The sequence below is a fragment of the Salvelinus alpinus genome, chromosome 13 (genome assembly GCF_045679555.1).
Source record: "Salvelinus alpinus chromosome 13, SLU_Salpinus.1, whole genome shotgun sequence".
Lineage (NCBI taxonomy): Eukaryota > Metazoa > Chordata > Actinopteri > Salmoniformes > Salmonidae > Salvelinus > Salvelinus alpinus.
Window position 1 is genome coordinate 1,280,235 of NC_092098.1, and position 13,763 is coordinate 1,293,997.

General features: G+C 40.8%; 1 protein-coding gene across 1 annotated transcript in view; it reads left to right on the forward strand.

The window, feature by feature from the left end:
- Positions 1–13,706, forward strand: part of acadvl (acyl-CoA dehydrogenase very long chain) — a 34,255-nt gene extending 20,549 nt beyond the window's left edge. Inside the window, exons 14-20 of the mRNA XM_071337421.1 lie at positions 1,390–1,491; positions 1,732–1,829; positions 4,896–4,968; positions 5,081–5,153; positions 5,994–6,066; positions 10,989–11,064; positions 11,584–13,706. Of these exons, the coding sequence (XP_071193522.1) occupies positions 1,390–1,491; positions 1,732–1,829; positions 4,896–4,968; positions 5,081–5,153; positions 5,994–6,066; positions 10,989–11,064; positions 11,584–11,721 (633 nt within the window). The 3' untranslated portion in view covers positions 11,722–13,706. The remainder of the gene's footprint in view (positions 1–1,389; positions 1,492–1,731; positions 1,830–4,895; positions 4,969–5,080; positions 5,154–5,993; positions 6,067–10,988; positions 11,065–11,583) is intronic.
- Positions 13,707–13,763: the final 57 nt, after the last annotated feature.

Here is a 13,763-nt window from a genome sequence, read left to right on the forward strand (position 1 = left end):
TAATATAGTTTGTTTCATATTGGCTGGCTTCCAACAATAGCTGAATTTGTAAAGCTAGCGAGCACCAACTCCGTTTCTGTGGTGTTTGCCATAATCTTAAAAAAAAAAAGGTGAAATAAAATAAATGTAAAAACGTTCACTAGCGACAATTTAGCTTTTGCAACGAGACCATTAAATATATTTAAGACAATGGTATAAGAGAGTGTAGTTCTGTTCAGTTTGGACTTCAGTTTATCGCCAACCTTATCACAGGGACTTTGAAGCACTACAGCTGCTGATCTTGGAATAAACTAACGATAGCAAAGATTCCATCTTTGACGACGCCACATTAATGGAATAGGTACTAGCTAGCTTGCTAGTTAATGTTTGCTTTAGTTTGCGCGCTAGCTCTGCAAATTCAGCTAGTGTGTGAACCCTGCCAACATAAAAATGTAAACATTGCTATGGCGCGATTGACTGGATTAACCTCACGTCAGTTACGTACATGTGCCTTTCAGACAGTAGATACGAACCCTCTATTACCTTGCCAGCTAAAGAACTGGCAGTGGATCAAACCATTGTGAGGCAAAGGGAGGGGTGGTCGCAATCTTTTGAAACTTAAAAAGGCGCTATTAAGTGTCTATAATCAGCACAACTGCTTTCATTGCGTATTATTAATATTATTGAAATTACATAGTTATGTTTACAGTGATAGATTGGGGGGGACAAATCATATTTTTCCCAGGATGGGGGGGTCGTGTCCCCCCCGTCCCCCCTGGGATTTCCGCCTATGATTGTTGGTGTAGACAGGACTACAGAGAGGCGCTATTGTTTTATGCTGGGTGTGTGTGTTTTATTTTTTATTTTTTTATTTTGCCGTTATTTTACCAGGTAAGTTGACTGAGAACACGTTCTCATTTGCAGCAACGACCTGGGGAATAGTTACAGGGGAGAGGAGGGGGATGAATGAGCCAATTGTAAACTGGGGATTATTAGGTGACCGTGATGGTTGAGGGCCAGATTGGGAATTTAGCCAGGACACCGGGGTTAACACCCCTACTCTTACGATAAGTGCCATGGGATCTTTAATGACCTCAGAGAGTCAGGACACCCGTTTAACGTCCCATCCGAAAGACGGCACCCTACACAGAGCAGTGTCCCCAATCACTGCCCTGGGGCATTGGGATCTTTGTTTAGACCAGAGGAAAGAGTGCCTCCTACTGGCCCTCCAACACCACTTCCAGCAGCACCTGGTCTCCCATCCAGGGACTGACCAGGACCAACCCTGCTTAGCTTCAGAAGCAAGCCAGCAGTGGTATGCAGGGTGGTATGCGCTTACTGTGAGTGACTAGGAGTGGTGCCTTTTTGAAGACTGACATCTTATGGCTGTTTCCTGTGGTCTGTATCCAGGGCTCTGGTGTGGAGAGGGTGATGAGGGATCTTAGAATCTTCAGGATCTTTGAGGGAACCAACGACATTCTCAGACTGTTTGTGGCTCTCAACGGATTCCAGGTACACTATATGTCACCTATTTTTGTCTGAACGATCATACTGTCTTTGTTTTTGAAATAGAAATGGAATTACATGAACGGCTATCCCCATTCAAGTCACTGTCTCATGATGGGTGGGCCGGAGGCCATATTGAGTCTACCCAATGTATGTTCCTTTTGTAGTAATTATATTCCAATGGGGTTTTCTATGTCGGTGTGAGATATGAAGAGTGAATGGTATTGATCTTCCTGTTGTTTCCAGGATGCAGGGAAGCACCTGAAGTCTCTACAGCAGGCTCTGAAGAACCCTCTGGGCAACGCTGGGCTGCTGGCTGGAGAGATGACCAAGAGGGCCAAGAGGTCAGTGTGTAACACGCTGTTTAAGAAGCCCACTTGTCAACACACTAGGGCTGACCCCATTTAGTCGACTAGTCGATAGTTTGGTCGACCGAGATTTCTTTAGTCGAGCAGTAGCAAAAAAAACAAATACAAAAAAAATATCATGTTGTACAAGACACCCCTCTGATTTGCGCTGAGTGGACTGATCCATTGTGGAGGCCGTGGGGATGGCTCAGTCCAAGACGTGCTACTGAAATTGTATATGGATATATTACATAAGAACGATGGTGTAACACTAATAAAACATTTATTTTAAAACAAATGCGCTTTCTCCCACGTTGGATAGTGGCCGCTGTCCGCGGTTCTGAAACGCATCAGTGCGCTGTTGAATTGGCGCCTTTTCCTAGACCTTGTTGCTTTGTGCATAATAGCAAAGTTAACCAGCATATTGGTGTTGAGAACAATGCGGCGGAGGTGGCAGCAGAATGAGGAGATGAGAAGACAGCCCTTGACTTATTGCCTAAGAAAAGTGAGGAGAGGGGAGACTCCAACATAACTAGGTCTATAATCAACAGTCTAACTGTTAATGTGCCTGGCTTTATAAATCATCAATATATATATCTACATAAATACGACAGATCCTGCTTCTGTTGCCTGTTTGAGAGTTTCTTTAATAGCCTACTGATGAGCACCAAGCCTAGCACAACATGTTAAGTAAACAATTTCACAAATTCGGCTGTTTTAATCTTTACTGTAATAAAGGCTACACCTTTTTTTAGAACAGCCTCTGGTATTTTCTATCATTTATTTACTGTTTACACTGTTCTAAATTTTTGGAATATAAAACATATTTATAGTAATAATAACTCTCCTTTTTATTGTTATTATTATTTGTATAAAAAGTAATGTCATTATCATTAGGAGGCTTAGTGCAGCCTTGTATAACCAACTGTAGGCCTAAGAGCACATCCTGTTTAGTCTTAATACTTACGCCAAAATGTCAATACTTCTATAGGCTACTGTATCGATCAATCATTCATTTGTTCATGTCATTCATGATTTGAAATGCAATCGAGCATTTTAGTTTTAAAATAAAATAAATTGAATAAATAATAATTGAATTGCCTTGAATAATTAGCTTAAACAATAAATAAACCGTTAGATTTTGGACATTTTAATTCACGAACGAATGCAACTGTTTTTAGTCTTTGCGGTAATAAAGGTGGACAATCAGAACTGTTCTCCAGGAGTTTCACCCCATTGTCATGATCGATGGTTTCAAGTTTGTATCCGTCAATTTTTTTTGACAAGCTGATCATAACAAAAAAGAAAATACTTCTGCATTTCCCCCAGTGTAAATACATTGCACATAGGCTCGGGATAACTCCTGACAAAGTTGGGTAGCTGAAATTCAGTGCTTAGAGCCAAATTGATTAGTCACAGGAATCAGGACTAATAAAGCCAACTCAATGGCCTGTTTTACAAACGGTGGGTCTACCATTGTAGGCCGACATGGTAGGCTACAATCTAGTAAGCATGTGGGCACGAGCGTACATCTTTTTTTGGTCCTGTCTCTGGATGTTGCTTTTTGGTGTTTTACAAACGGTAGGCTTATCACAGATGGGCGTTCATCAAATTATTTGCAGGCAAAACTGTAGGCTACACCTCGGTAAGCACGGACCGACATCTTTTGGGTCTCGCCTATGGAGAGTAACATTTCCAACCAGAATAACCTACATTTGTTCGGCGAACTCCAAGGTCCTCTGATAACACTAGTCCCATGCGAATCGACATCCCCGTGGTTTGAGAGAAATGCCCGCGTTTGACAGGTGTTTGCTTGCGGTTTTCACAAGAAAACAACAACCGATTGGATAAATTGAACTAAACGCTGTGCACAGGCTACACGTAGGCTATTCATATAGAGTTGATCAACTTTTACAGTGAATGCTTTTGCTTGTTTTGTGCTTTTCAGTTGAATATTACCAAATGCAGCAGTAAGAAATATTGAGCCTATTTAATGCAACCCTTGCTTAATAGATGGCAAAGCAGCATACAACTGACCTAAACACTTGGAAATGATAAGTTACTTTCTCATCCATAGCCTTAAAATGCATTTAAAGGGCAATTGCACTGTTTAGCTCACATCTGAAGGCTGGGGGGGAATTTAGGACGTACTGCGACTCGCTAAAATATCCTAATGATTTATGATCACACTTCCTCAATTCAAATATTATGGCGACATTTAAAGGGGAAATGGTTTAGAAAGTTGGGAAGAAAGCTGGCGTTCTCAGTGTGACCTAATCACCTGGACATGTTGAAATACTTTATCTTCACGCCTAGAGTAAAAACCTCCAGGCTTCCGTCATAACTGTCAGTTTATTGGGAAAAAATTTAGAATTACATGGGGCAGTCTGGGGAAAAAAACACGAATCCCATCCGAATCATCCTCTGGAATAAGGGACATTCTGGAGTAATAATTACACAACCAACGTTCTCTATTCATACTAGTCCCTTGCGAACAGGTTCTAGGTTACTTGCATGCGATGCGTACATGTGTCACGTAAAGAGAGCAAGGGTTAAGGGAATAGGGAATGTTTTTCCTAAACAAATGAGGGATTTCGAAAACAACTTTTAGGTCAGAAATGGCTGTAATTATGTTTTAGCTCCCGCAACACGGACAGCGCGATGAACACTTTGATGTTCTGTGGTGGTCGCTACAGCAGGGAGGAGAGAGCGACAACGGGTGCTAGTCAGTCACTCGCTGTCTTTTCTTTTTAGCACAGCAAAGTCTGAGCCCGGCCCGGCACAATCAAATCAACTGCTGGTCGGACTCCCTCTAGTCATTTGTGTGTCTTAATTATTTAATCAAACCGTGTGCTTAAAGCATCAGACAAGCTCAGTGAATATAGTTGATTTGATTCAAACACATAGGATGTGTCAATATATGGGAAAATACATGTTTAAAAATGTCAACCAATCGATTGGTCGAAAGAACAGACAACTCTTGGTCGATCAATTTTTATTTTATTTTACTCTGACAGCCCTACAACACACTCCCTAACCATCTGTCTCTTTCTTGTTATCCAGGAGGGCAGGTCTGAGCACTGGCCTCTCTCTACAGGGATCAGTCCATCCGGAGCTCTCTCACAGTGGAGATCTGGTGAGAGATTCAAAGCTTGCATTGACCTCTGTGGCTGTATGTAATCCATCCATGCAATAATGTCACTGTACGTCTAAGACTCCCAGTTGATTGACGTCCGTATTTCTTCCAGGCTGTTAAAGCTATCGAGCACTTTGGAGTCACTGTCGAGGATATGCTGCTCAAACACGGCAAGAACATTCTCCGTGAGTATTTATAATACACTGTCAACCTACAGTACATAAGAAGAACTAAATGTGTGAACCTGATTTTTAAGGATGTCCAACTAGCACATTTGGTAGCTCAACGGTTCCCCCAAGCTGGGCAAGCAAGTGCCTTTGACTGTCGGCCCAGATGATGTATGGTCGTACTGGTCACACACACACTTTGAATCTTTCGCCCAGAAACAGGCTCCAAACAGAACAATAGTTCTATCACTGGTGTGCAGAATTTAACACTTTTTAAAAAAATTTAACACTGCTCTGTCTTCAGTTAAGCGAAGAGGAACTAGTTAGTTTCTGTCAGCTCTTGGGTAAGCACCCAGATATCATGGGGTCATTCTACACACACAGAACAGTTAGAACAGGCCTCTTATTACTGCGCAGACACGCTCCTCCATCTTATGAGTTATTTTCTTTGACAATCTCAAGCCCAACGCCTAGGCTCAAAGACCGATATTTCAGTACACAAGCATTAGTGAGGTTTAACTTCAAAATGCCCTCACAAAACGGTATGCAGAAGTACTGAAATTCTCACAGAAGAACGTTTTCTTAACATTCTCTGAATGCTCTGAGAACATGCCTTTTTAAATAGAACCAGGAGTAAACCTGTAGAAAACGTTATGCTGCTAGCCGGGTATCCTGCACCGTACCCAGAACGTTGTGGGAAGGTTGTATGTTTGTATGTAAAATAACCATAGGACAACACACTCTGACCAAGCTCTAAGAAACATATGGTTCTCAGAACGTTATGTGCTAGCTGGGTAGTCTTTAATGGCCAATATTATATGGTTTGTATTCTAATGTTATTTCTCCTCTCCATTGCAGATGAGCAGTTTGTGCTGAAGAGAGTGGCAGACAGTGCCATTGACCTGTACGCTATGGTTGTTGTCCTGTCCAGGTAATACTGATCCTTACTAAACCATGTTTTATTTGTAGAAATGCTGTATTAGAATCTGTATGTTGTCTGGTGTTCTTTGCTTTTGTGACGTCATCGCTGCTCTCTGGTCCACTCTTACCCAATGGGTCGCTCCACTTCAAAAAGCATAAGAAAGAGGATTTCCACACCCACCATCTCAGATTGCGCTGAAATAATTTGTTGTTAGAAACAAACGAGATTAGCATTCCTGCATCATTATTTTGTTGAAATATAATTGGATCTCTGAGAAATTTAACGGAAAATTCCACCCAAAACGATATTTTGGTATTTGTTTCATTAGTCCCAAAATGTTTTGCATGTCAGCCATCAAGATCTGCAGCATCTTACCAGCTGCATTTCTGTATTTTGAAAGTTATAGATCTTGATTGCTGACGTGCAAAATGTTTTGGGACTACATCAACAATTGACAAATGAAACAAATACCGAAATATAGTTTTGGGGGGGAATTTTCCTTTAAACTGTTTAAGTGCTTCCAAATTGGCCGTTTTTAATTTAAAGGAATCATATATATATATCGTTTTTAATTTAAAGGAATCATATATATATATATATATATATATAATATTCAGTAAATATTCAGTAAATATAGTACCTAACTTCCGATTTGGACAACTTTTTTTTCTAACAATGAGTTAGACGAGGAATCCCGCCACACCCCCGCATTCCCACCCCAACAACGAGTATGTAGTATCACTTCTCTGTGTCTGACATGTAGTATGGAGCTGTGCCTCAAGAGTATTGTTTCTTCATCCTATGTAATGTATTCTCAGTGAATTTATTTTTCTGTTCAGAGAAATTAGTCATCACATTTTATTTGTCACATGTGCCGAATTTCAATGGGTGTAGACTTTACCATGAAAAGTTTGCTTATGAGCCCTTCCAAACTATACAGAGTAAAAAAAATAATTAAGAAATAAAAATAGTTACACGAGGAATAAAATGCACAATAATGGAGCTATATACAAGGAGTAACATTACCAGATCAATGTGGAGCTATAAACAGGGAGTACCAGTACCAGATCAATGTGCAGGGGTATGAGGTAATTGAGGTAGATATGTTCATGAAGGCAGGGTAAAGTAACTAGGCGTCATTGAAATGTAGGTTTATGTCCCATCCTACATGCTGATATTATCAGATTCTGAACACCAAATGGTGCTATTCCTGCGATTAGGTGAAATTGTTTTTTTAATCCCTCCCCAGTATTAAAAGTCCTAGTTTAATGTCAGGTCAAATAGCAGTTACCTAGCCATGTTTTCTATTAGAGCTGTCTTCTACTTCTCCACTGTTTTAAGAGAAAAATCCTGATGTTCACTGCAGCTGCATTGATGTGCTAGTCCCAAAGCCAGCCAGCCAGGCAAAGACCCTTCCCGCCAGCTCTGAGCAGTCCACATGGTCCTAAACTGCATTTGCCTTTTAATTAGAATTTTAATGATTTTAGTAGCCAATTTTTTGGCTCAAAATTGTTGTTGAGTTAGGGTATGGGAGCGGCAAGTAGCCTAGTGGTTAGAGCGTTGGACTAGTAACCGAAAGGTTGCAAGATTGAATCCCCGAGCTGACAAGGTAAATATCTGTTCTACCCCTGAACAAGGCAGTTAACCCACTGTTCCTAGGCCATCATTGAAAATAAGAATTTGTTCATAAGTTCTTAACTGACTTGCCTAGTTAAATTGATGCGCCTGCCTGTAAGCAGTCTATTAACTTATGGCTGCAATCCCGGTAACGGGATCGATATGATATAACAGCCAGTGAAAGTGCAGGGCGCCAAATTCAAACATTAGAAATCTCATAATTAAAATTCCTCAAACAATACATGTATCTTATACAATTTTAAAGGTAATCTTGTTGTTAATCCCACCAAAGTGTCCGATTTCAAATAGGATTTTCAGCAAAAGCACCACAAACGATTGTTAGGTCACCGCCAAATCACAGACAAACACAGTCATTTTTCGAGCCAAAGATAGGAGTCACAAAAAGCACAAATAGAGAAAATGAATCACTAACCTTTGATCTTCATCAGATGACACTCATAGGACTTCATGTTACACAATACATGTATGTTTTGTTTGATAAAGTTCATATTTATATAATCAAAATCTGAGTTTACATTGGCGTGTTACGTTCACTAGTTCCAAAAACATCCAGTGATTTTGCATAGCCACATCGTTTCAACAGAAATACTCATCATAAATGTAGATGATAATACAAGTTATACACATGGAATTATAGATATACCTCTCCTTAATGCAACCGCTGTGTCAGATTTCAAAACTTTACGGAAAAAGCAAACCATGCAATAATCTGAGACGGCGCTCAGAACAATAGTCAAATTAGTTGACTCCAAATTTCTGTTGACTCCAAATTAGTTGGAGTCAACAGAAACCAGAAATTACATGATAAATATTCCCTTATCTTTGATGATCTTCATCAGAATGCACTCCCAGGAATCCCAGGTCCACAATAAATGCTTGATTTGTTCGATAATATCTGTTATTTATGTCCAATTAGCTACTTTGGTTAGCGCGTTTGGTAAACAATTCCAAAGTCACGACGCGCGTTCCCTAAAAGCTGACGAAATGTCCAAAAGTTCAGTAGAAACATGTCAAACGATGTATTGAATCAATCTTTAGAATGTTGTTAACATAAATCTTGAATAACGTTCCAACCGGAGAATTACATTGACTTCAGATGAGCGATGGAAGAGAATTCCCTCATGTGAACGCGCATGGTCAAAGAATGGTCAGGTCATGGCAGACCTGACTAATTCCCCTCTCATTCGGCCCCCCTTCACAGTAGAGGCATCAAACAAAGTTCTACAGACTGTTGACATCTAGTGGAAGACGTAGGAAGTGCAAACTCATTCATATCTCGCTGTGATTTCAATGGGATCTTGGTTGAAAATCAACCACCTTAATAATTTCCACTTCCTGTTTGGATTTTTTTCTCAGGTTTTTGCCTGCCATATGAGTTCTGTTATACTCACAGACATATTTCAAACAGTTTTAGAAACTTCAGAGTGTTTTCTATCCAATAGTAATACTAATAATATGCATATATTAGCAACTATGACTGAGGAGCAGGCCATTTACTCTGGGCACCTCTGTGCACCTTTCATCCAAGCTACTCAATGCTGCCCCTGCAGCCACAAGAAGTTAACAAGGTACACTACATGACCAAAAGTTTGTCAAACATCTCATTCCAAAATCATGACCATTAATATGGAGTTGGTCCCTCCTTTGCTGCTATAACAGCCTCCACTCTTCTGGGAAGGCTTTCCACTAGATGTTGGAACACTATTGCGAGGACTTGCTTCTATTCAGCCATAAGAGCATTAGTGAGGTCGGGCACTGATGTTGGGCGATTAGGCCTGGCCCAGTCAGTGTTCCAATTCATTCCAAAGGTGTTCGATGCGGTTGATGTCAACGCTCTATGTAGGCCAGTCAAGTTCTTCCATGCCGATCTCGACAAACCACATTTTCTGTATGGACCGCTCTTGTGCACGGGGGCATTGTCATTCTGAAACAGGAAAGGGCCTTCCCCAAACTGTTGCCATAAAGTTAGAAGCACAGAAAGGTCTAGAATGTCATCAATTGTATTCTGTAGCGTTAAGATGTCCTTTCACTGGAATTAAGGGGCCAAGCCCAAACCATGAGAAACAGCCCCAGACCATTATTCCTCCACCGAACTTTACAGTTGGCACTATGTATTGGGGCAGGTAGCGTTCTCCTGGCATCTGCCAAACCCAGATTCTCACTGCCAGATGGTGAAGCATGATTCCAGAGAACGTGTTTCCGCTGCTCCCGAGTCCAATGTCGGCGAGCTTTACACCACTCCAGTCTACACTTGTCATTGCGCATGGTGATCTTAGTCTTGTGTGCGGCTGCTCGGCCATGGAAACCTATTTCATGAAGCTCCCGACGAACAGTTCTTGTGCTGACGTTGCTTCCAGAGGAAGTTTTGAACTCTGTAGTGAGTATTGCAACCGAGGACAGAATATTATATAGCCGATTTTTACGAGCTACACACTTCAGCACTCAGTGGTCCCGTTCTGTGAGCTTGTGTGGCCTACCACTTCACGGCTGAGCCGTTGTTGCTCCTTGACATTTCCACTTCGCAATAACAGCACTAACAGTTGACCAGGGCAGCTCTAGCAGGGCAGAAATTTGAGGAACTGACTTGTTGGAAAGGTGGAATCCTATGATGGTGATACGTTGAAAGTCAATGAGCTCTTCGGTAAGGCAACTAAATTATGCTGCTTATAGATGATTTGGATATGAAGCGGGAAATGCTAATATATACCATTGGCTTGTATTGGATTTGTGCCACAAGTGCTAAAATGTTAGCATTTGAAACAGTGGCCAAGAAAACAAAACCAAAGCTTGGGTTGCTGTCATACCTTGTCCATAGACTAAGGAAACCAATATGTTGTTTTGTAATTTGAGTAAACTATCCTGTTAACATTGAGGTGGAACAGCACCATCTAGTGGTCAGAACCTGGTAATATCAGGGTGTAGGATGGGAATTAAACCTAATAACGTCAATGACAGATTTCTCTGAACAGGATTAAAAAATATATATAAAATTCCCCGAGAATGCATTACTTAGGTTGACTAAACAATACATTATATGAATCCTATAAATTTAAAATGGGCAATTTGGATGGAACCAATTAGCTTAGATTCTCAGAAATGTTGTTGCAGGAATGCTAATCTTATCTGTTTCTAACTACAGAAACTATTTCAGAACAATCTGAGATGGTGGGTGATATGGCTTGGAACGACCCCAGTAGAAATATAGGTTGCCATTTGTGTAACATGCTATATTCTGTGAAAAAGATGAAAGCATGAATTGGAATGATATCTCCCTCTCTCCTTCTCTCTTTCAGGGCATCCCGCTCTCTGAGCCAGGGTCATGCCTCTGCCCAGCATGAGAAGATCCTGTGTGAAACCTGGTGTATCGAGGCGAGTCTCTCTTAAGTTCATATTCATTTTTAAACAACACAATACTAATGTTTTAACTTAGGAAGAGTTCAGAAATCAATATTTGGTGGAATAACCCTGATTTTTCAATGCGTCTCCGGGGCGACTCCGGGATGCTGGCCTTCTAGGCAGAGTTGCAAAGAAAAAAAGCCATATCTCAGACTGGCCAATAAAAAGAAAAGATTAAGATGGGCAAAATAACACAGACACTGGACAGAGGAACTCTGCCTAGAAGGCCAGCATCCCGGAGTCGCCTCTTCACTGTTGACGTTAGAAATGTCCTTGTTTTTTAAAGAAAAGCAAAAAAAGTGTGTCCATTTTAAAATAACGTAACATTGTATTTCTCATAAATGTAGACATTGTTAATGTTGTAAATGACTATCAGGTATTTCCAAAGGGTTCACAAACTTTTTCTTGCCACTATATTGTGTGTGTGTGTACACTGTACATACATACACATGTCTGATCTCTGCCCCCCCCCCCCCCCCCCTCCACCACCAGGCCTATGACAGGATCATGAAGAACGTCAAGGACCTGAAGTCTAGTTCCACCACCCAGGTCTTCAAGAACATGAAGGCCATATCTGCTGCCGTAGTGGAGAATGGAGGCATCGTCGCTCCTCACCCTCTGGGTTTCTAAACCAACTCGTAGAACATTTATAACACTGACAGAAACATACTACTCCCTGAGAGAGAGAGCTCCTTTTCACGCTACTGAACCAATCCAAGCTGTACTGTACTGGCTGAAACCATGCTAGAAAGGGAAATGTGAAACCAAAATCTGAGCCAGTACGGTTTGGGTCGGCACGATAATGCGAAAAGGGTGAGAATGCGCTCTTCTGTGGGAGAATCTCCACTGCATACTTCTCATGTCCTTGCCTCTTTCTCAAAACCCATTGGAGGGGAGGTACCTTTGGGTTTCTCATCCAATGGGTCTTGAGAAGAGGGGGGGTGCAAGTAGTATGCAATTGAGATTCTCCCATTGTCTCAAAGACCCTCTGCAGAAAAAACTTAACTCTTCAAGCCTCAACGTCACAGTGCATCACAAGCCAAGCGGATCAACTATCCTTCGACATGGTTTTGACTATTAATTTACTGAATGTAAAGTCTGTTTTACTTTTACTATATTTATGGCCTTTTAAATAATATGTACTGTAGTCTTGATATCTGTCCAGGATCTCATTTGGAACTAACCATATGTGCATGGTGGTATTTATCAAATGACTAAGATGTGGGGAAAGACAAAGTTAGTTTGTTGAAGGTTTTTGTATTAAGTTGAGATTTGGTTCTGGGTTGCCGAGACTGTTTGGGACAATTCTGAGGAAGGACAGTTTGAGGAAGTATAGTGACATCAGCCTTGTATCTGGGCTCTTTGAATACATCACTTTGCGTTCATTGTGACTAAATTCTCTCTACCTGTCAATAACCTGATATGTACAGAGTTGTGTGTGTGCTGCACTCACAAATGGCCTGCAAGGGAAAATAGGGTGCCATTTCAGTCACCCATGGTCTCACCCTTACTTTGTTGAATGTTCTAATGTCCTTTGACAGTTGACCTTGGTATTGTGGTCAGGTGTCAATACGTCACATTCCGTGCAATCAACCATCTGCCCTTCTGTTTTCTCTGCTTTTCAAATCAAATTTTATTGTCACATACACATGGTTAGCAGATGTTAATGCGAGTGTAGTGAAATGCTTGTGCTTCTAGTTCCGACCATGCAGTAATATCTAACAAGTAATCTAACATTTCACAACAACTACCTTTTACACACAAGTGTAAAGGAATGAAGAAGAATATGTACATATAAATATATGGATGAGTGATGGCCGAACGGCATAGGCAAGATGCAGTAGAGTACAGTGTATATACCCTACATTACTCATCTCATATGTATGTAAACATTATATAAAGTGGCATTGTTTAAAGTGACTAGTGATACATTTATTACATCCAATTTTTAACAATTAAAGTGGCTAGAGATTTGAGTCAGTATGTTGGCAGCAGCCACTCGATGTTAGTGATGGCTGTTTAACAGTCTGATGGCCTTGAGATTGAAAAACAGCTTCTGTCTCAGTCCCAGTTTTGATGCACCTGTACTGACCTCGCCTTCTGGATGATAGCGGGGTGAACAGGCAGTGGCTCGGGTGGTTGTTGTCCTTGATGATCTTTTTGTTTTTTTCACCACTTCACTCGTTTGTGCACGGTGATCATTTGTTCCCTGTTTTATGGATTCTACATTTTGTCTTCATATGACAAGGATTGTACTCACAGTTTGAGTGTGTGTAACTCACGGTTTTACGTAAGTATTTTTGGGGACAGCCTGTTTGTGAAAGTCTATTGTCACAACCATACAGTCACTTTTTTTGACAAGCCTGCAGGAATAGTGGTGCAGCACACACAAACTCAACCAACAATAAACAACTCTAGTGCCTGATATTCCAATTGCCTTTGCCAAGGGTTGCAGGTCTATTTCTAAAATTAATTTAATGATAGTACCGGTATGTCGTGTTGCTAAATATGTAGCATAATCAATAGAGATTGGCTTGTGGCTACTTCTTCGATCATGTTAATGTCAAAATGAATGTAGCATTGATGATAATAAAGGAAGAACTTGTGTTTGGTCATATTGTTTTATATTTTCATTATAAACATGCTGTAAGAGACACCTTAGGACTTCTAAC